The sequence below is a fragment of the Colletotrichum gloeosporioides genome (genome assembly GCF_011800055.1).
Source record: "Colletotrichum gloeosporioides strain Lc1 chromosome Unknown consensus_2, whole genome shotgun sequence".
In the NCBI taxonomy this organism is placed as follows: domain Eukaryota; kingdom Fungi; phylum Ascomycota; class Sordariomycetes; order Glomerellales; family Glomerellaceae; genus Colletotrichum; species Colletotrichum gloeosporioides.
In genome coordinates this window covers 178887-201433 of record NW_025544647.1, presented here as the reverse complement: position 1 = coordinate 201433, position 22547 = coordinate 178887, and the positions used below count along the sequence as shown (strand labels likewise).

Below are 22547 nucleotides of genomic sequence, written 5' to 3'. Positions count from 1 at the left end.
ATTATTAATATACTATTAGAATATTATAGAAGCTCTATTTAGTTTAAATAAGTAAACTAGTTACTTAAAGAACTTATATTATATATAAAATATAATCTTCTCTTAATATCTTTTAACTATATAAATCTTATAGAAAGCTATTATAATATCTAATTTAATATATTACTTTACTAAACTAACCCTCTAGAAGGTCTCTTAGATTAAAAGTAGAAAGTAATAGTTTTATTTTATAATTATATTAAGTACTTAGTAATTATAATAGAACTATAGTTCTCTACTTAGTTTTTAAATAAAGAAGATAAGTATATTAATAAGTAGCTTACTAGCTTAAATAAACCTTTTATTAAATAGGTTAGTAAGTATTTTTTTAAGTATTAATAGTTTTTTCCTTAATATATTATAGAGAGAGTTCTAAAGTAAAGGTACCTCTTAGCTAGATATATTATACTTAAAGTGAATTTTATAATCTATATTAGAGTAGTTTAGAGGTAAGAGATATAATTTAATAAGCTTAAAAAGCTCTATAAACTTATTATAAATATATTATAGTAGTTTTTTAGAGTAGTCTTTTAGTTTCTTTACTTTAAGTACCTTCTTAATATCTTTTAAGTTTATAGTTTATATCCCTATTAATACTTTAAATAGCTAACTCTTACTAACCTTCTAATAAATTACTATAAATAAAGTAGTATTTAGTTAGTAGGTTTCTTAGATTTCTCTTACTTTTTAGGGCTTTTCTTATCCTTATAGGGTAATAATAACTCCTACTTTCTTATAAAATACCTATTTCTCTACTATATTATAAATAATATTATTTTATTCTATCTATAGTTTCTCTAAGAAGAGGTTAATATCTAACTCTTCTACTATATAAGTAAATAGTTACTATATATAACTTCTAATTTTAAGATACAGTATAGTTACTCTTTTTATAATAGTTTAAACTAAATTATCAATAAAACCTTATAATTACTATACTTAGTAGTTAATATATAATAAATAGAGGTAGTAAATATATTAATAGTCTATTATTATATAGATATTATAACTATAATCTATTAAAGTATTAATAAGAGTACTTTTATTAACTCTAACTACTAATATTATAAAAAGTTTACTTATATTATATTTTAACTAGAACTATTCTTAATTAGCTTACTCTTCCTCTATTATCCTTAATACCTAATTTTATATTAAAATTACTTATTTCCTAAGTTAGAAGTATTTTCTTCTTTTTTAGTTTCTTCTAAATCTATATATATTACTTCCCTAATAGCTTTTATTACTTTAAAACTATCTTTTAGTTTTTTAGCTTTTTAATAATCCTTCTATAAGTAGCTAACTTAATTATATTTAAAATAATAATATATTTCCCTATTAAAGCTTTTATTTATTCCTTTATATAAAGTATATATTAACCTTATTATTCTAATATCTCTATCTATATTTACTTTTAGAGGTAATAACTTTACTCTAAAAGTTATAAGTTAGTATAAAATATTATAAGTATAGTATAATCCCTCTAGTTTCTAAATAATATTATATATAAAGCTAATATACTTAATATACTTATAGGGAGTTAGGTAGTTAACTAAATAATTAAGGAACTTATATAATAATACCCTATATAAGTAATTAATCTAAATACTATCTAGTTATATTATACTACTTACTTCTATAATAATACGTTTAAAATAAGGAAGGAATAAAGTAAAAGTTTTATTATACTTTATCTTAAGCTTTAATAGCCTCCTAAAAGCCTTACTTTCTATATTTAAGTTACTATAAATATAGTCTAAATATACTAAAAAGGTATTTAGCTCAAATAAGCTATTATTACCTCTTAAACTATAGAAAACTATAACTACTAATTATACTTTAGGTTCTAAGTAGGAGTTAATTAAATACTATACCTCTTAGTTATTTAGGTAAAAAGCTTAATCTATTTAGATCTTATTATATATCTATTATACCTATATAGTATATTTATTATAGCTTCTCCTAAACTTAGGGGGGTTAGAGAGAGGTTTTAAGTATTAAATATTATCTATTTCCTAAGTAATATTTAGCTTAAGGAGTAGTAATACTAATAGAGTTACTATAAAGTTTAGTATTACTAATATTAAAGTATGATTAACTACTATTACTTATATTAGATCTATAGCTAGCTTATTATTAATTTATTATAAGATCGTTAGGTTGTTAAGTTAATTACTAAGCTTATTAATAGCTATATAGATCGCTTTAAATACCTCTTTATTAGTTAGTACTACTTCTAAGCTAGCTACTTCTAGCTTAGTTAGCTCTATTTTCTACTTATTATCTATTATACTATATAACTAGTAAAATAAGCGTTTAAAAGAGCTTAGATATATAAGGGGCTAGCCCTTTATTTATTTAACTTAGGGGTACCTTAATTATAATAATCTAAACTAAAGAAAAGAAGTTCCTTATATAGAGGAAAAATAGGTATAAGGTGCCTATTAAGTAAATATAGTCACTAGGGGTAGAATTCCTAGTGGTCTATAATAATACCTAGACGTAATAAGTAGGCGTAGCCTATAACACCTTCTTTATGTTTTTCTTATTAAAAATATTAGTAAAAGGTTTAAGTTTTTTAAGGATATTCTTTTTATACCCTTTATTTAATAAGCTTTTACTTAAAGTATTAATATCTTTTTTATCTAAAGCTAAAGCTTTTATTAAGTATATTATATAGGCTTTCTAGCTATTTTTTATAATCTCTTATATTATTATTTCTAACTTAATAAATAAGATATAATTATATAACTAAGTATAAGTATAGGTATCTATATAGATATCTTCTCTATTTATTAAGTTATTAGATAAAAGGATATCTCCTACTCCTTTAGGATATAGGCTAGTTATAAATACTTTTTAAATCTTCTATAAGTAACTTTAGGTATTAATTAAGAAGAAAGTAAGTTAATATATCTTATTAGTAGGTATAAGTCTTCCTTAAAAGTTTATTAGTTTTAAGGTTATAATATTAATAGCTTCCTTTAGTAAGAGTCTTTCTATAAGGTTTTCTTATATAAAGTTTATTATAGTATAGGTATTTATATTAATTATTAGTTCTATTTTATTATAAATTTAAAATATAATTACTTAACTCTTAATAGTTTACTTTATAGGAACTAAAGTAATTTTTAATATAATACTCTTTAGGATTACCTTTATATTTATTTATTTCTTAAGTTTTTAGTATTAATTATATAAGAAGCTATAATAATATTAATTCTACTCTATCTTAAATTTAAGTTTTAGTTATTACTTATAGACTATATATAGGGCTTTATATAATTAGGGGAGATATATTAGCAGTCTGGTCAACCTATATAAGTAGGTATCGCAGTTCACTCTATACTTTTTTTTCTCTATACTTTAAACCTAATAGTAGCACTTTAACCTATACCTAATCTTAATAAAGTAAATAAATAAATCTTAGTATAACTAGTTATTAACTCTTAGCTTAACTTATCCCTAGTAGAAGAGGGTAGGTGGGTAGGCAGTAGAGTAGTAAAACGTACTAGCGAGAGCGTTATTTGCGATACTATCGTTTATGAGAATATTATTTATAATATTATAAAGGCGTTATCTATAATATAGTTAGAGCTTAGTGATAGTTTAAACCTATACTTAAGGGTGTAAACTTAATAGTATAACTCTTTACTACTATAGTTAAAAGGGTTCTTATAGCTATAACATAAGAACTTAACTACTACTTTAAATAAGGCCTTAAGCCTATTCTTTATATCCTCTTATATACGTAATAACTATAATATCTTTCTCCCTTATTATACCTATATATAAGCTAAGTAAGGCTACCTTAGATAACTTAATCTATAAGACTAAAGTGAATAAAATTAAAGGCTCTAAGTATAGTAACTTTCTCTATACTACTAAGAAAACTCTACTTAAATTTACCTAGAAATACCTACTTAAGATAGCTAATAAGTGTAATATACTAGAGTTATATAGCCTTAAGATTAATATAGAGATAGTTAAAGCTACTAATAATAATCTTAATACTTATAAATACCTTATAGACTTCCTTAAGATAGCTAAGGCGGCCTAAGGGGTTAGTAAGTTAGGAAAGGTGAATATATTAAGAGTATAGCTAATAGTAGTAGGGCTCTTTATTAAGACTATATAGTAGGGTAGAAGATATTATCTATTATAGCGTAGACGTCTAAACAGTAGAGGAGACTTAGAAGACAGGCGCAGATTAAATATAGCGTGAGAAATAGAGGAGACTAACGTAGATAGAAGCAGCTAGAGGAAGACAGTTGAGACTTATTATAATAGTTAAAGTTAGAGGAGCGTGGAGGTGAAGAAGATATCTAAGTAGTTATGTGACCTAAAGGTTATTAGTAGAGGGCGAGGGGACTAGTTTAGCTTTCGCAGTTAATACTAGTTAAATTTCATAATATAAGGCTAGCAGCCTATTAGGGGAGATATATTTATACTTCTTATAATTATAGTATTAAGTTCCCTAAAAATTAGAAGGTTTACTATTAGAGTTAGGTTTTATATAGGGGTTTACTAAGTAGTTATTTTAGAATAAGGTCTCTAGATAGTACTCCTTTAAGTCTATTAATTAAAGAAGTTATAAGTTACTCTTATAAAGGTAGTTTAAGGAGCTTAAGTATAATTACTTATATAACTTAGAATAATTAATAGGCTTCTTTATATATTTCTTTTCTAAAATCTCTTATAGTTTCTATATATATAGGGCTATAATATATATATTAGTATAATTAATATCTTATTTAAAAAACTTATTTTTTAAAGTCTTAATAAAACCTTAAAAGAATATATAAACTTTTATATTATTTATATTTAGCTTATTAAGAGCTTAGTTAATAGATTTCTAATAAACTTAATAAGTAATAAGTTTTTTATTATCTTTTTAATAATACTACTTTAAGATATTATAGTAGTTTTATTTTTAGAGTTTAAGTATTATATACTACTTTCTTATAAAAACTCTAAAGTTTTCCTATATAAGGTTAATCTACTTCTTTAATATATTTATAAGTATTTATTAATAAGTTTACTATTTTATTTATAAAGTATACTTTATTATACTTAAGGTTTATTAGATATATTAGTTATTAAAATAGCTAAAGTAGTACTTATAAACCTCTTTTATTATAATAAACTAATCTTCCCTTTTTATATTAATAGATTTATTAATAAAATAAGCTATATTATAGTTTAAAAGTTTCTTATAAACTTTTAGTAACTATTTAATAGGTATTTAATTATTTAATATAATAGTAATTAGTTTATATTAATTAGCTATTATAGTTATAATCTACTATATTAATATTTAGCTAGTAGCTTTATTTAGCTCTCTAGTTTAAGTTAATTTATTAATAATAGTTATAGATATTTAGTTTTATAGTTTATTTAATCTATAAAGAAGGGTTTTATATTTCCTATTCTCTTATATATATTTATTATCCTTTTAGTAAATATTTAGTATAAATAGCTTATTCTCTTAAAAGTTTTTAGCCTTATTTAAAGTATAACTTCTTATCTCCTTTTATTAATTTATATTATTTTCTAATTATTTATTAAAACTATCTTCTTTATATAAACTTATATAAGCTATTTTATTTAATACTTAGTAAATACTAAATATAAGTTTCTTAGTTTAATTAATAGGTATTACTTAAATATATAGTATTATTATTATTATTAACTTTCTTAAAATAAAGTAGAAGTAAAAGAATTATAAAGGTATTTAAAGGTTATAAATTATAGTTAAATTAAATTAATAGAAGAAATACCTAAAAAATAAGTATAATATTACTATACTATTTTTATTTATTTCTTCTAAGATCTTCTTTTCTAACCTTTTAATAAGTACTTATTAAGTCCTTATTATAGAAGGTTCTATACTCTATCTCTATAGGGTTCTCTATCCTTTTAGCTTAGTCTAGCTGAACTGTCCCTAAGCCCTTCTAGTCTAGGTAGCTAGACCCTTATAATTTTCTAGAGGTTTCTCTAAGAAATACTTTAAGTTCTATAGCGCTTCTCCTTTTTAGAGTAAGTAAATTCTACTATAGGAAGTTAGTAAATAGTTTATAAAGGTATTTATTAGCTACAGAAGGGATAGTAATAGAGATAAGAACGAAGCGGAATAGCTTACTATCGACGAGTTTAATAGATATATAATAGCGCACTGCGAGACGGTCTCTTATCGCAGAGAAGAAGCTTGAGAGGACTGAGACGAAGAACCGAGATGGACAACTGAGACGGAGAAGAGTGTTGGGTCGAGACCAGACGAAGAACTGGCGACTAGAAAGCAAGACTTGTTGAACTACGTTCTTCACGACGGACGATGAGATTGGTGAGCAGCCGACATGGTAGTTCAGCGTTTACCAAGGCGCTTCTGGGTGTCAAGCGAATGGAATCTTTGCACGTCCCAAGGCAAGGCGGATGGGGGGGCCCTGGAAGACGGCGAAAGCCTCTGAGACACTAAACAGAGAACAGGACGCGATGAGGGCGAATATGATTCTGCCGCGAGGGCGGTGAATGGCAAAGGTCTCACTCTCTGAGACCACCGCACGGCCGCCCCGCTGAAGAAGTGTCGGTGAAGACCATCTTCACAGGCGATGCTGGTGTTTCTGCCCCAATGAGGCTCGAAGAAGCCGCTCATGGGCGACGAAAAAAAGACCGCGTCTTGACACAGCCTGATGAGGCACTCATGCAGACTGACGATCGATCTGGCAGATACCCCTCCATCATGGTCAAACGAGGGGAACTTTGGGCTTGAGTTGAGATTGAGGAAAAAATTGTGTGTTCTCATATAATGGGCAAGAGGCATTGCGTTTGAGGCTTCAAGTGAGCCTTCAAGTGAGCCTTCATGTCAACCTAAGTCGCCAGAAATGCCGAGACACACCTTCCCGTCTTGAACTGGTCTTTCATTTTTGAAACTAGTGCCTGAGTCGAACTTTTATGTACCCATTTCTGCAGATTTTAACAATTCCACTTAGTGTTCTGATATATTCCAATGTTAGCCGTTGTGTGTTGGTGAAGAAGAGTTGACGCGATAGGAGGGATGCGCGCTGAGGTAAGATCGCCAGGGGTGTACCCCGCCAAAGTAACCCCACCACAGCGCATCCCCTTGACCTTCCAAGGCACCAGCCTGCGCACCTTGACGTAGCCAGCCAAGCAGAGTTGAACAGCCGGGATTCCGTGTAAACAACAAAAAAGCAGGAATCAATCAGCCAAGCAACACGCGCAAGGCAGACAGGTAAGCAATCATCAATTCTGTACAAAACTCTCAGCCTTTCGAAGAACCATTGCAACCATTCCCCATCTACCCTTTCCCACTTCAACTCCAGACGTCACCTTACCCAGGAAACTCAACTGAACCAGCTCCAAGGAAAAAACCAAGGCACCCCACTACCCACTTACTCACTTTCCGACTACAACCACAACTCCCGATACAATGGCTCCCCCTTCCCAGCTCACCGTCGCGACTCTCTCCGTCACTCGTCTTCTTAAGGAGGAGATCTCCTACGAGAAGGAGCTTATCCAGCAGAAAGCTAAGGTGGCGACGCTGGAGGCCGAGATCAAGGAGGGTAAGCCCGATGAAGACGGCAACCGGGAGTACATGCTCAAGCAGCTGGTTCGTTCACTGACAGTTCCCCTGCCCCAAGCGATGTGACTGACGCCCGGACAGAAGCTGGCTGTGGAGGAGACGGAGAAGGTCTTCCCTGCCCTGCGCACGCGCGTCGAGGACGCGACCGTCAAGTTGGAGGAGCAGATTGCCCTGGCTGAGAGCGGCGGCGCCACTGAGGACGAGCTGGCTACGGCCAAGCTGGCCCTGTCGAAGGGCAAGGAGGAGAAGACATACACTGTCAACGTTCCCACGGCCTCGGCGTAAGGCAATTGACCCATGGTTTGTGTGTTTTAATGAATCCGGCTGGGAACCGCGTTGTGATCAAGGGCAGGCAGGCGTCATGAAATCCGCAGCTCGCGTTAATGGGTATCTCAATTGAGAAGAATCATTCCTCAAAGCTAAAATATGCCGTGTCGTTCTTCTGTCTAATTGCAAACTTCAAAGTCTAATTGTCAACCTCCATGCTATCCGGCGCATCCACAGTGATCTGGGGTGTGTCGCCTCCAGAAGTGACTTGGGCGTCCTGCCGGTCGTCCATCTCAACATCCTCTCCCTCCTCAATCTCGTCATCGTCAGGCTGGGGACGAGGCGTGCCGCCTTGGCTTGGTACGGCGCTTCCAGACCGCGAGAAGCTTCCCAAACCACCAGGCCGCGGCTTCAAACCTTCTGACTGATCCTCCGACTGGCCGTCTTGACCGGGTGTCGCTCTTGATATGGCGCCACTGTCGGGGTGCGGCGTCACGTTTCCACTAGAGACGTGTCGCGGTGTCTGTCCTCCTCTGGAAGCCTCGCCGTCCTCCTCGTCCTCGTTCATACCCTCGCGTCTCTCGACCTCCTCCTTCTCGTCACGAATCTGCCGGCGCAGCAACATGCCCTCGTCCATGATCTTGCTGAACTGCTCCTTCCGCTCGCGCCACGTCACACCGTATGTCTCGCTCTCGCGCTCGAGGTCCTTGATCTCCTCCTCCAGCTTCTTCAGGTTGGCTTCCTGTTCGACGCGCGGTCGCAGTCCCTTGGCCATCAACGCGTTGGCCAGCTTGTCATACTCCTTACGTTGAGCAAGCGTGGCCTTCGCGCCGTCCAGCTGCTCGCGCAGCTTCGTGTTGTTCTCGCGTACGCTCTGCGACTCTGCGAGGATGCGCTTCTGGTCGGCCTCGTAGCGTGCCCGCTCGCGGACGTTGGCGTCGAGGAGGAACTGCAGGCGGGCGATGCTGCTTTCGAAGGCGGCGAAGTCAAGGGTCAGGTCTTCTTTGATCTGGTTGATCTCGCGGGTCTTGCTGGCAGCGGTTTCCTCCTTCATTTCGGTGTCGGCGTCCTTCTCGCCATTTGCGCCCTCGGGAGGCGGAGTGGGCTGTTGTTTCGTCTGGGCATTTGCGATGGCGGAGATCGAGGCGAGTCTCTTCGTAATGCGCTTGAAGGGCTTCTCCTCGATGTTAACTAGACGCGTCTTGTGGAGTTCCGCCTCCTCCTTGTCGTCCAGAAGATCCCAAGATGACATTTTCTTCGGGTTTGTTTTGGTCTGATGTCGTGCGAAGTGGAATATTCGGCTCTGATCGCGAAAGGTGGAAGTAGTGTTTTGAAGATGTTTGGCTTTGGATGAAAATAGTAGAAGCCTGCTGAGAATAATACAAGCAGTTTCAAACTTCCAGTAGACGATGTGTCTTTAAGGTGTTCCTGAGTTCAAGCAGAAGGATCCGTTTGAGGTAATGGCTGCAAGCAGGCGAACGGCACTTCACCAAATTCCAAAGGTAAAGGTGCAATTAGAGTGCAGCTCTTCACGTTCTTTCCTCAGCCTTGCAGTAGCTTCTTTCCACAGTTGGGATTGGCCATCGGGCCGGAAAGACCCACTTTGTGTTTCTCCACTAGCCCCAGATCGAGGGCAAAGTCAAAGCGTCTCCTTCCCACCACAGTGATCTCATCCGAATCTACCAACAACATCGTTAGGCTCCTCGTCGCAATTACTCCAAGACTGTCGCATTTAATAGCGCTTTCGATACGAAGTTCCTACGGCAAATCTACTAACCGAGAAATGACTTCATCAGAGGAGCAGCAGTTGCTGGCGCGTATCAGCCAGCTTGCCGGTACGACAACCTTGCAAACAAAACTGGGAAAGCGCTCAATCTGATATGGTGGCAATAGGCAAGATCAACCTGCACAAGGCACAGCAAGCTGGTGTTCAGTCCGTTCCCAGCTCCCAGGCGTCATACCATCGACGTACGTCCCATCATGCGTCCAGCGGCATCGCGCGACACTCACACGACCCAGACAACCCCCATCGACAAGGCGGCCACCCCCACAGGCATTCCCCGTACCCCTCCTCTCGAGGACCATCGGGTTTCCGCAACAGATCTCTGGTGGTCAACAACAGTGGAACACAAACACCGCCTTCCGACTCGCCTACTCCCGAGGCATCTGGCTCGATCGCTTCTTCGGGCTCTTGGATTTCGAAGAATACACCCGGCCAGATGTCGCTAATCAATTCAGCGGTCTACGATAAGACCAACGAAGCCACCGCCAAGGCCATCGAGGCCACTCGACAAAAGAAGCTGCTTCAACGGGAAGCACGCGAGAAATCCCAACTCGCCAACCATTTCCAGCGATACGGCGGACATGCGAGTGCTCCGACCACCCCTACTAACACGACAGCTGTAGGGAACCACGAGATCGAGATTCAGGGATTGCGGTATCGCGTCGCCAACAACGGTAGCAAGCTCGTGAAGGTGTCCGGTCAGTCGCCAACGCCATTTGCCCCTTGGGCACTCGTTGATTATTGCACAGGAGACCTTCACCCCGTCAGTGCGACTCCTAAGGTCACATACGTTGGAGGCGTCAAATTCCATCGAAGCAAGAGAGGCAATTTATATCGCGCTGGCGTGCTCAGAGCGCATCGGTATGTCCCCCATGCCACTGGTATGCAGCCGCTAATCCCGATTACCATCGCAGCCACCATGGCGTCAAGAAGGTCGACGTGCCTTGCAGCATGTTTTCGCTGACTGGTATTTCATTCACATTCTCACCCGACAACTCGTCATTCATCCGGACAAACTTGGAATCACGTTGCTCAAGTGGGTATGATAAGTATTGGACAAAACTAACCCCGCAACTTCTATCTAGGTTCATGCGCGAAAGGCCCTGCTTGCCGATACCAACACGACGCGTCGAAAGTTGCCGTCTGCCGGGAGTTGCTTCACAAGGGAACCTGCGCTCATGAGGAGTCTTGTGATCTTTCCCATGACTTGACCCCTCAGCGCACCCCTACATGTGTTCACTTCATCAAGGGCAACTGTGCGAACCCCAACTGCCATTATGCTCACTCTAGTGTATCCCCAGGTGCTCTGGTCTGTCGCTCATTCGGCATGTACGGCTACTGCGACAAGGGAGAGAACTGCGAAGAGCGACACGTTTTCGAGTGCCCCGACTTCAGCAACACGGGCAAGTGTAAAACCAAGGGCTGTAAGCTACTTCACCGCGAGAGGGCAAGCGTCCTTCGGAAGCGCACAGACGACAACGAGATGGAGGATCTGTCGAGCGACGAAGAATCGGCCGACAGCGACGACGTGGACTCGGACGAGGTCGAGGAGTTTATCAACGATCCTGTTGGTGACGACTCTGACTTTAGAGTTCAAAAGGACTTTATCGCTTTCTGATCGTGACCTCGTGCCACTTGGTGAGAGCGGCCGCAATTGGTCCGCCTTCTTTACTGACATGCTTGCTATCTACTCCTGAGGGAGTCTAATCTTGGGGGAAACGAGAATTGTACCCTTTGAGGAAGCGTGCCTCCTTGAGGGAGGCAACCGGGAAAAGAACAGCGAACAAACGATACCCAAGAAGAGCGAAAGAATTGATACTTGGCACAAAGAACAACATACATAGAAAGGATAGAGATAATCCAAGAAAGAATTGTGGAACTTGATGAGCTCGAGTCTTGGCGTGAGAGGTGATCAATGATCAACAATCCTTTAATCATGGATGAGAAGTCGGATGAAATGATAGGGCATGAGACTCCAGTGATTGAAATCAAAGATTACAATGACATACCTAGTGCTGGAGGCTCAAAGCCAAGGATTGCAACCTCGCTTGGGCCTCGGACGGGCATCATTTCCGTGTGCGGGCCGTCCCCAGCTGGCTTCGGATGTCTCAATTAAATCAATTAAAATTTCCATTAAAATTTACCCCGCCATCCCTTCGTACCCTGTGGGCTCCTGAAAACAACGCCATTCGATGACATTTCGTGCGCTGACACACTGGAAACTCTCCAACAAGTCCCCCCTCGGTCCTCTCCTCCACTTGCGGCCCCCATTCTGCCCAGCGGCGCTCCTCCGAGTCCAGCGCCACCCGCCGCGTTCAGTGGTTCCTGAGCCTTTGTTCCTCCCGAGACTGCTACGTTCTCTAGACGCTGACGAGGCGCTAATGGAAGGGGGCGATGGGGGGAGGAGGGACCCGTCAGGCCGATGGCTTAGGTATATCGTAAGGTAGGCGGTTGTGTGGTCGCGCAGAAAGCGCCCTGTTCAGTCTGGTTTGGTCGCCTTTGAGCTGCACCGCCTTGGAGCTCAGCCCCTCGTCGCTGCACCACCTCCGTCCTGCCTGAAGCTGAGAATAGCACCAAATGTGACGACATTGCGCTCCCACATAAGCAGCTGCTCGTGGCCTCTTGATCCTCCAGGCTTGAGCTCGTTATATCTTATTTCTGCATTCTGTGCCTTCTATTCTCTATTCTTTCCGTTCCGAAACGTGACCCGGACTGTATCCGTAGCAGTATACTAATCTTAGGCACCATCATCATCATGGGTATACGCGACATACTCAAGAAAAAAGACAACCTCGACAATGGCGAGCCGAGCAGCCAGGACGCCATGGACAGGCTAGCAGCCCCCGAGTTCAAGTTCATCCGGTCAGACACACACTCGCAAGAGGTCATCCACCCGCCAACCGTCTCTGTGGAAAACGACCAGTACCTGAATCCCAAAGACGGCGGCGGCGGCCAGAAGCCGCGACGCAGCCTCGACGTCTTCTTCGGCAACCGCTCCCGCAGCCCTTCCGTGTCCTCCCAGGCGAGCTCGAACGGCAACCCGAAAGGGTCAAGGCGGCTGTCGGAACGGCTGCACCTCAGCCGCTCGCCCGCCTCCTCCGACAACGTCCCGCAGAACCTGCCCGACATCGTAACCACGGCCGAGGGCGACGAGGCGGCCTGGGAGAAGCGCGCGACGATCCTGGCGTCGTCGAACAAGAGCAGACCGGCGACGCCGTCGCATGATAACGGGCAGGGGGTCGGCGGGGCGAAGGACAGCTCGAATGGCGCTGCCGTGTCGTCGCCGGCCATTGATGAGGATATCCAGGAGGCCATCAGGCTGCATGAGGCAGGGGATTACGAGAACTCGACGGCCATGTTCGCCCGCTTGGCTGATCCGAAAGGAGCGAACAACACCCTCAGTCAGTTCCTGTACGGGCTTGCTTTGAGGTAAGTCTAGACGTCCAGACTGGTCTCGACCCCGCTGTGGCAGGCTTGCCGTCGCCTCCCCGTGGCCATGGGGCGGTCGCATGCCGGCTCGTCGGCCGATCACACAGCATCGGGGAGTTTAGAGGGGGGCGACGGGTGCCACGATGCTTGGGGTGGTGGACGGATCGAGTGACGCGATTGCTGACTCGGGAATGTTGATAGGCACGGCTGGGGATGCGAGCCTAATCCAGAGGGGGCGATCAAGTATCTGTCGGCGGCAGCATCGAACGCGGCAGCCGTTGAGCAAATGGCGTTGAAGGCTGGGCTCAAGAAGGGTGGCGCTGCCAAGGGAGAGCTCGTTCTGGCCATCTTCGAATTGGCGAATTCGTTCAGACACGGTTGGGGCACGAAAACGGACCCAATCGCGGCCAAGCAGGTTGGTTTCCCCGTCCGAATAGGGGCTCGAGGCGGGAGGAAGAAAACCTGCAGAGTCGCCATCATGACCGAAGAGGCGAGGGCTGACATCCAATTGCAGTACTACGAAACCGCAGCGAACCTTGGAGATACTGGTGAATATGCCCTCATGACGCGCCGCTGGGCGTCAAGTCAGCGCCCAATGCTTCGTTTCGGGTACGCTAACCAGCCTTGCTTGACTCAGACGCCATGAACGAAGTCGCCTGGTGCTATTTGGAGGGCTTCGGCTGCAAAAAGGACAAGGTAAGTTTCGTCACATATCAGTTTTTGCTTGGAGATATTACGCATCTCGGCGTCGGCAAAAACAGGGACGGGAGACGGCGTCTCTGGGGAAACTTTGAACGAGCCTCACTCGCCTCAGAAAGTGTGTGTGGCTTGCTCCGTGGACCGCATATGTCATGAGATGAGCTCAACTCCAGGAACGCCCAATTCAAGGGGCCGTCAGCAAAGTTGCTTTGGTCAGGTTGGGCATCAAGCGGCCGTCTTTCGCGGCCGCGAATGACACCCGCCGATACGCATGCTCGATTTCATCACATGAGGCTGACGACATGTCCAGTTCGCAGCAGCCCGTTACTACCGGTTGGCCGAGAAGAACGGCAACAAAACACTAGGCAATTCATGGTAAGTCGAGCCAGTCTCCTTTTGTTTTGCTCCCGTTTGGTTTGCTCGGTTTTCCCCAAGGGTCGGATCCGGTAGACGCATCGAGTCGTCGTGGGGGAGGGGGGCAGCCTGCAGCGCGTCGCGGATGACTTGCGCGCTACGGCATTGATAGGCTGCCGGCCCTTCCTGCACCCCAAGATGCAGCAGCGGTAGCAATAGTAGCGGCGGCTCGCCCTGCTTTGGCAGCTTTGGCTGTCAGCAAGTCTCCCCGGAGCATGCACGCAATTCTCACTTGTCGCATGCTCTTGCGTGCTGCGCTGAGGCGCTGAGCTGCGCCGCCTCCGACAGGATTGCTCTGAGCCTCGATACTGGGGTTACTGGGGGTGTTGCGGTCGCTGTGCCCCCATGCATCGCGATCTCTGTTCCTACCCGTTTTCTGCGTCTTTCGTTCCTGACGACATTGCATTTTCTCTGACACCACTGTGATCCAACACTCCGGTGACACCAGTACTGACCGTCGCAACCCAACAGGATCTGGAAGGATAAGTACGATCCGGACGGCGGCAAGGGTAAGAAGTAGAGAGGGCCAAGGCTCCGTATCAGCGAGGGGATGCAAACGTGTAAGACGGCCGAACCAGTCATCGGTGACACGGGCATAGCATACTCGAAACGGCTATACAGACGGCAGCGCCGTACACGCTTTCCCCCCTGTTTGTCCCCCGACGATTCCTTTCCTGCTGCCGCTGTGCCACTGAGAGGCAAGATCGTTGCACGGAGCGGGTGTCCATTCGCCCGATCGTGCTCCCGTCGTGAACCGGAACCTCGCGATAGGGGAGACCAGATAGAAAGCTGGCAGGCCCCCTTCCCTGTAACGAATGGCCCCCGTGATGGAACGGGAAGCACGAAAGAGAATCGTCCTAGGTGGCGCAAGCGTGCTGCGGCAAATAGATTCTCCCATGCAGTATATTCAAAGTGCGGTGGGTTTCCGCTAGGAATATGCTGTACGCCGTTGGACGACAGACATGCAGGTCTCGTGAGCATGGGGAACAGGCCAATGCTCTTGGAGAGGGGCGAAGAGGCCTCGCGGATCGGAGCGAGGACCTGGGACCCACCCGAGCTGAGCTGAAATAGCCTACGGTCAGTTTTGGATAGAGTGGTGGTGTCTACTTGGGCAGTGGGAGGCATGTTTTATCATTACTTCATTTTCTTAGTTGTATCATACCCCCTGGGCAAAGAAGAGCCTCATACCCAATATCAGTACTGCATAATATTACAAAGCACAACTTTGTTTACCTAGAGGGGACTCCTCAACGGGGGTAGTCGGCCCCAGACTTGGCGGCCGATTCTCCGTCCACCCTCCGGCGATCCCGCCGTCCTCGTCCGGGCCGAAGCAAAGTTCCTCCCGACGTCGTTCGAGGACCATCCCCTTCCCGTTCCTGGGGAGCGTTGGGATGCCACAAGCCCATCATCCGTCGTCCAAAGGGCGGATAAAGGATAGCACAACTTGGAAACGTATGTGTGCGGCCTGGGTTTCCTTTTGTGTTGGACGCATGAACCTGCGTTGCGCTGTGCGCCGGCGGGGTGAAAGACATTCGTGGTTCCCAGTTTCCATGCGGTTTCCCGCCGCTTCAGGGGGACGCCTGTGGGGATTGAGGAGTGAGCAGTCACTTGCTATTCGATCGCTGTACGAAGGGGTCGCGAGACGCCTCTTGGTTGCCGAGCCAGGGGAGGGGGGATACACTCCACTCCGAGCTTGGGGCTTCATGGCACACACTAGATTTGTCCTAAGCTTGTGCTCGTTGTGTTCAGGCCAGGGGCCAAAAAGGGGGAAACTATCTTGCGGTTCTAGGCCCCCTGATGCGAAACCTGCGCGACGCTTTTTAACGGATGAGGAGGAGCGTTCAGCCAATGTGTGCCTGGTTCTTTGGTACCAAGGGAAAATCTTGCAACTCAGCTGGACAGGTCGTACAGTAGACCGTACCTTAGCCTCGCGTTTTCGCTCTGGGGAAGGGGGAAAGAGACCGAACCCTCTCTCGCTAACTCACAGATTCGCAGCTTCGGGGCCTATGCAGGACATTCAGACTAAGCAAGGGATGCGCGCATCATGGAACGACAGGTGAGCGTTCATCTGGTGTTTTCTTCCTTTCTCTCCTGGCCGTTTGTATCATCGCGAATCCAATGAAGGAGTGCAACGTCAGCAAAACTTGCAAAGATGCCCTGGCTTGAAACTTCTCGACGCTCTGCGGTAAGGTAGGTCCGCGCCGTGATGGCATCGCGACGGAAAACGGATGAACCCATCCGAACATGCACGCTTAGGTATATTCCTGCTCACCTGCTCACCTACATGTGGCTGGTCGCATCTTTCGCCACTCGTGAATGATTGAAGGCCGCGCGCCGCTCCTTCACCTAAGGTCAGGCTAGGTTGGGTTAGCTAGCTAGCAGTTCACCTTCTTCACCGTGGTAGGCCCCTTAGCCACATGGTCCTATCATCCTAGCTACGTTAGCCCGCGAAGATGGGGGCTTCTTCTTACCTTATGGGCCTCAATGTTATGCACCGTTTTTTCGCACCGCGCGGCCGGAAGATGAATATCTTCCCGCGGGTGGACGGCGCAGAATTAAGCAAAGGAGCATGACGATGGTTGAGTGCGATTCCGATTCCTCGCCGCAGACCTAGGTCTACACCGCGCCGCTCACCGTCACCGCGCCGTTTGGCCCCCAGCTCCCAGCTCCCGTGAGCGAGCACCCAAGCATGCGACTTCCAGAATGTCTCAGACGCACATCGAGTACGACCGCGCATCATCCATCATGACCCCCCTCCTGTTGCGTCTGCCTGCCGTCTTACACCAAAGACCTGGGCTGCTACTACGTACCACCTTATCAATCTCAGCATCTTGTCCGCCGCCACATCCTTCCCGTCTCACCACATTCTCCCATTTTCGTACGGCTCTCTATCTATCTGGGGACTTTAGTGAAGACGGAGAGCCGGGCAGGAGGGAGCAATACAGGGCAATGGAATGGGTAGCAAGTCTGTCGTGACCCAATGATCTGGAAGCGTTGCCTCATATTCTGGCTTGAGAGATGCCGGTATTCCCAACGGTGCATCTAATCCGGGCCGTCTTCATCACCATCTGACCTCATCGGAACCCGAGCCGACGACTCACGCGAAAGAGACACACCAGTCACCTCCCGTGTACATCATCGTGCTGAAGCTCGCAGCTTGCTTCGCCTTTTCCTCCCACGAAGGCCGCAAATGGCACTATGTTTTAGCACCGAGGAAAGAAATGCGGGATCTCGCCCTTGAGGGGTGGCTAAGGGACCTTTCACCAGCCTCCGCACTTTTCGTTCTCCTCCCGGCCTAAGATGTAAGACTCAAAGCTACCCTCTAGCAGGCTGTGGCTTTTATTGTTCAACCGCACGATACAATGGGGTCGCGGGGGTCTTGGTGGCTTCCCAGGGAAGAAACAATCCCATTCATCCATCCCTCTTCAGCCGCTACGCCCGTTTGCTGCTATTGTGATCCCCCAACACCACCAACCGCGATGCCATCCATCTACATGCAACATCGCCAGAAACGGGCCCCCAAGAGGAAAAGAAAAAAAGAATTTCCCGTGTTTCCCGCGCCGCACTACCACAGGCTCACCCGCATCCAGCCCCAGGTCTGCGCTGCGCCCACCATCTCACGCGCCGCGCCGTCGACCACAGTAAAAAGGCCTTTGCCTTGCCCTTCCCATGCAATCAGAGAACCTCAAAAACAACGCTAATGCCGCATCAAAGCTGCTGCTGCCCCCCAACCCATTGGTCTACTCCAAACCAAGAACCAAGGAAAGACCGCCTACTCCCTACCCGGGTGCCATTCCCGAGACGGTGGACGTGATCTCCAACAGAAACCGCAGGTCACACACACACTTACACACACCTTACACATTGCGCGTACGTACCGTACCGTCCATCGCCCAAGACTAAGGCAGGAAGGAAGGAACAAACGGTGATGCGTTCCGTTTAACACTGCGCCCCCGAACTTTGCTGTTCGCCAATAGTGCGAGGGGAACTGACGACGACAATGGCGAAAACGGGGTTCTGGTTGTCGACCCCTCCTCTCGATAACACTGCTTCGGGGACGCGAGTGACCAACGGGCGCAGATCATATCTTATCACGGCCCTCGATATACCCCCTCCAGACCTGTCAGTGTTTGCGCCCAGCGCGGATCGGATCAACGATCAACGTGGAAGGCAAGGTCATCCCTTACCATTTACGACTTTTTAGACTTTTTATAGCCAAGTTTCTCATACAAGTGAAAAAAGTCATCTGCTCAGAAGTATTCACAAATCACGGTTGGCAATCAAGGAGGCGAGATTTAGTGGTAGTAGTAAAAAGAAAACACAAATGAGTTTCCATGGTATCTTTCAAGTGCTTTGGTAAGAAAGCTTCGCAAGTAGCTACATGAATAGAAAAAATAAGGCCCAAGCCAAAGCCCAACCCTCCCAAGAAGCCGCCTATCTTTCAAGAACCGGCCTTTCTGGGTTTGATGTAGATGGCTCCTCCACTGAAGTAGAAAATAAACAATAAGAATCCTGAGGGGGAACCAAATGTCCTCCACTGCTAGTAAACTCTTCAATGCTTTCCATTTCCCTCCCGCGCTGTGCCCGCTTTCCTTCTGCTCGCTGTGCTGGAAGTGATTTCTTCGCTGAGAACTGTTGTTTTCGTCGTCGTAAACGTTGACGTCCGTAAAAAATGTTTGGTGTGTGTGTGGTGAACAAAGTAAATGGACGAAAAGATAGTGTGTATGTGTCGAAGTGAATAAATGGACGGTTAAAAAAAAGCGATGTTATTTGCGCGCGTTTCGTGAGAGCGTTGAATGTGTGTTTGTGTGTGTGTCTCATTGATCATCAGATTCGTTTCGACTTTGTCATTTTTCTTCCTCTTTGGACGTCGTGAGATGTCCCCTTCCTTCCTCCTCTTCGTTTCTTTCGCCGCAATCTGTTGCGCGCAATGTGTGTCGCTTGCCATCTCTCTCGAGACAAGATGAAAAAAAGAATAAGGAAATAGAAACAAATGAGAAGCACAAAGCAAAATATCAAAGGAAAAACAAAACAAAAACACAAAGCAACCGCTATCCATCCCTTCTCTGCCCTCCTAAATGTGATGAGACCTGCTCTCCAGGTTTTGTCCCCCGTTGTGACCGCCATCCCATCCCATTCCCGCCCATTGTACATCCATCCCTAAAACCCAACCGCCCGCCTCCGCTGCTCGCCCCGCACTGGGAATAAGCAGTAGATGGAAATACCAAAAGGAAAAGCAGATAACAACAAACTGATACCAGGACTGTGCGACAGATGTAAATCCAGAATGCTCGCTCGCTTGCTTGCTAAGATACCGAGAAAACACACAAGGAGATAAGGACACAAGTTGTAAAAACAAGCAGATAAAGTGAGGCCCGAAGGAGCTTCGATCATGGTTTTGTTTTGGGGGCGAAAAAAGAGGATCGTTTGGTGCGTGAGCAACAATGTCTGGGGGGTCCCGCGGTGGAGCGGTAAAGAAGTGTATGATGAGAGGCGCTTCGGGAGAAATAGAAAAGGAAAATATGTTTTGGTGTGAAGATATGTTTGGTTTCGTCTTGATCATGAGATCGTTGAGGTTCTCTTTTTTCTCGTGCTGCTTCGTTTCTTTTTTGGTTCATTCATGTGCAGAGACATTCGTTATTCGTCAGTGCCAATCTTGTTGGACTCGGACACCATTTTGGCGAAATTCCTGACCACCTCGCTGGGGATCTGGTCCCACAGCAGCGACCGGGTGTAGACCTCGGCGGCGGACTGCTTGTTGGAGTTGCGCATGGCGGCAAGGGCGTCGGCGAGGTTCCTGCGGCCCTGGCTGGTGGCGCGCTCGGCGGGCGTGGGCCCGCTGCTGAGGAAGTCCTGGGAGCTGACGCCGTTGTACTGGGCGGCGGAGAGGCCGAAGAGCTGCTCGTTGGCCTGCTCCTCGGTGGGCTGAGTGAGGGAGTCGCCGAGCTGGCCGAGCATGGAGGGGGCGACGCCGGACATGGCGGCGTCGCCGCCAAGGCCGACGGAGGCCTGGTCGACGACCCATGAGCCGCCGGAGGGCTGGGGAGCGACGGCGTTGAGGGTGTTGGAGGCCTCGTTGACGCCGGCGTCCTTGAAGACGTTCTCGAGCAGGGTGGCGGCCTCGGCGCGGACGTCCTCGGAGACGCGGGGGATGGCCGGGGTGGAGCGGCTGGAAAGGACGAAGGCGCCGACGAGGAAGAGCATGAAGAGGATGCCGCCCTGGGAGGAGGAGGGCTTGTCGGCGTCGACGGGGAAGGGGACCTCGGCCTTCTTGGCGGGGACGACCTGGAGCTCCTGCTTGACCTCGGGCTGCTGCTGCTGCTGCTCCATGGGGTACTCGCCGAGGAAGTTGACGTTGTCCCAGGTGCCGGGCATGGTCATGCCGTCCATGTCATCGTAGCCGGAGACGAAGGCGTTGCTGGGAGGGGCGGCCATGGCGGCGTTCTCGAGGCGCTGGACGTGGTCGGTGAGGACGCTGACCTTTTTGCGGAGCTCGCCCGTCTCGATGGTGTGGGTGCGGATCATCTCCTCCTTCTCCATGGTGAGAGACTCAATGTACTCCTGTTGGAACTGCTTCTCCCTCAGGAGCTGCTCCATCTTTTGCCTCATCTCGGCCATCTCCTCCTCCATGTCGGTGAGGACGGCGGTGAACTGCTTCTTCTCATCCTCGAGGCGCTCAGTGTGCTGCTTCTTCCTCTGGCGAGAGTCGAGACTGTGGTCGGATGTTAGTGTGTGCAAGTCATAGACGGTGGTGGTTTACTCACGCTGCTTGACGATTCCTCAAGAGACGTTTTTGTTGCTTGAGCTCCTTGATCTCCTGCTCGTCGGTGGACTGGGCGATGAGCTGGTCGATGTTGCTGAGGTTGCGCTCGGCGGGGATGTCGAAGCGGGCGTTCTTCTTGCGGATGCCGTCACCTCTCCTCATGTCGTTGTGCGAGCGGATGGTGGGGCTCCCCGGGCGCATCTTCTTCGCCATGGACTCTGACTGACCGATCCAGCCCTTCTGCGGTGAGGTGGGGATAGACTGGTTGCCCGAGCCGATGGAGGCGAACATGTTGATCTGGCCGGTGGGGTTGGTGAAGGGCGTCTGGCCCTGGACGGTAGGTCTTTGGAACAGAGCGCTGTTGTCGTATTCCGCGGGCATGCCGTCGAATTGTTGCAGGGGAGTGCAAGAGCCGGAGGTGTTGCTCAAGGACCAGGCGTTGCCTTGGGGGCCAAAGGGCGAGGGCTGGGCGTGGTCGAGGCGCATGAAGGGGTTGTTGCTGTGCTGCTCCATGTGGAAGGGGTTGTTGGACGGCACCGACTGCATCTCGACTGACTGCCAGTCTTCCGTCTTTGGGGAGAAGAGCGAGCCGCCGACGGCGAAAGATTCCCTGCGGCTGTCGGCCATGGGGGGCGACATTTCCAGGCCCGAGTCGAGCGCGCTGTGATCCAAGATGTTCTCGTCCAGAATGCTGTGGTCCTCCTCCTCGTAGTACTTTTGCGCTTGACTTGTGTCGACGGTCAAGGGATTCGGTCTGAAGTAGGTCGGCATCTGGTAGGTTGAGACCATTTCTGGTGAATGTGATGGAGCAGTCTAGAGATGACTGCGAGGTGCTTCTATGCGAGCAAAATGATGCCTATTTAATTTTTTTCCTCTTTGGAAAAAATCTTGGAAATAATTGTGTTAGTCGTGGGTGGCAGGCGGCGGTGAGAATGATCATCCAGGGTTTATTTTTGGGTTGAGTGAGATGTGGGGACGTTGCTGCGGATTCTCAGAGGGACTCGCAGGTGAGGGGAATGCACTCAGGCTGTGTGCAGAAGGATGATGATGGGTATAAAGAGGATGCATGCAAAATCGCTGGAGAAAAATGGCGAGACACGGGCTTTTGTGAAGGTCGCTGGACCACAGAGCAGCGCAAATGAGGTGAGGCAGGGGAGAGGGCCAGGAAAAAAGCAAAGAAGGTGGTGGGAGCGGACGAGCGGCCGGAGTGAGTGAGAGAGTGATAAGAGAGGTTGGTGGGGATCAGGAAGTCGAGCGGGTGGGAGGGAGGCCGGAAAGTTTTAAGGCAGTGCGTTGCAGCAGAGCGCAACAAGAAGAACAAGGCAAAGTAGTCTGAGGGAACTGAGGAAACAGAAACACACTCACAGGCTTGGTATCGTTTCTTCGTTCGAGTCGTACGGTGCTGCGATGCACTCCAGATCTTGCGGCAAGTTGAAGAGCAGGTCAGTCAGACACAGGGCGGGGAAAGCCTCAGTATGTATTGTGTGTGAGTGCGTGCGTGTGTGTTGTGTGTGTGTGTGTGTGTGTGTGTGTGTGTGTGTGTGTGTGTGTGT

At 46.3% G+C, this 22547-nt stretch overlaps 5 protein-coding genes across 5 annotated transcripts; 3 read left to right on the top strand and 2 right to left on the bottom strand.

Annotated features, from left to right (window-relative positions):
* Positions 1 to 7486: 7486 nt before the first annotated feature.
* GCG54_00005033 (uncharacterized protein) lies at positions 7487 to 7924 on the top strand (the record flags this gene model as incomplete). Its single annotated transcript, XM_045405066.1, has 2 exons — positions 7487 to 7666; positions 7721 to 7924. The coding sequence occupies 2 exons, from the start codon at positions 7487 to 7489 to the stop codon at positions 7922 to 7924; spliced, it is 384 nt and encodes a 127-aa protein (XP_045271250.1).
* Positions 7925 to 8105: 181 nt separating this feature from the next.
* On the bottom strand, positions 8106 to 9158 carry GCG54_00005032 (uncharacterized protein; the record flags this gene model as incomplete). The annotated part of the gene is made up of 1 exon (XM_045405065.1): positions 8106 to 9158. One exon carries the CDS (start codon positions 9156 to 9158, stop codon positions 8106 to 8108), a length of 1053 nt encoding a protein of 350 aa, XP_045271249.1.
* A 531-nt stretch (positions 9159 to 9689) lies between these two features.
* Positions 9690 to 11307, top strand: GCG54_00005031 (uncharacterized protein; the record flags this gene model as incomplete). The annotated part of the gene is made up of 6 exons (XM_045405064.1): positions 9690 to 9741; positions 9800 to 9874; positions 9926 to 10387; positions 10439 to 10550; positions 10604 to 10725; positions 10775 to 11307. 6 exons carry the CDS (start codon positions 9690 to 9692, stop codon positions 11305 to 11307), a joined length of 1356 nt encoding a protein of 451 aa, XP_045271248.1.
* A 1137-nt stretch (positions 11308 to 12444) lies between these two features.
* On the top strand, positions 12445 to 14196 carry GCG54_00005030 (uncharacterized protein; the record flags this gene model as incomplete). The annotated part of the gene is made up of 4 exons (XM_045405063.1): positions 12445 to 13118; positions 13320 to 13702; positions 13756 to 13814; positions 14128 to 14196. The coding sequence occupies 4 exons, from the start codon at positions 12445 to 12447 to the stop codon at positions 14194 to 14196; spliced, it is 1185 nt and encodes a 394-aa protein (XP_045271247.1).
* Positions 14197 to 19868: 5672 nt separating this feature from the next.
* On the bottom strand, positions 19869 to 21783 carry GCG54_00005029 (uncharacterized protein; the record flags this gene model as incomplete). Its single annotated transcript, XM_045405062.1, has 2 exons — positions 19869 to 20943; positions 20996 to 21783. 2 exons carry the CDS (start codon positions 21781 to 21783, stop codon positions 19869 to 19871), a joined length of 1863 nt encoding a protein of 620 aa, XP_045271246.1.
* Positions 21784 to 22547: the final 764 nt, after the last annotated feature.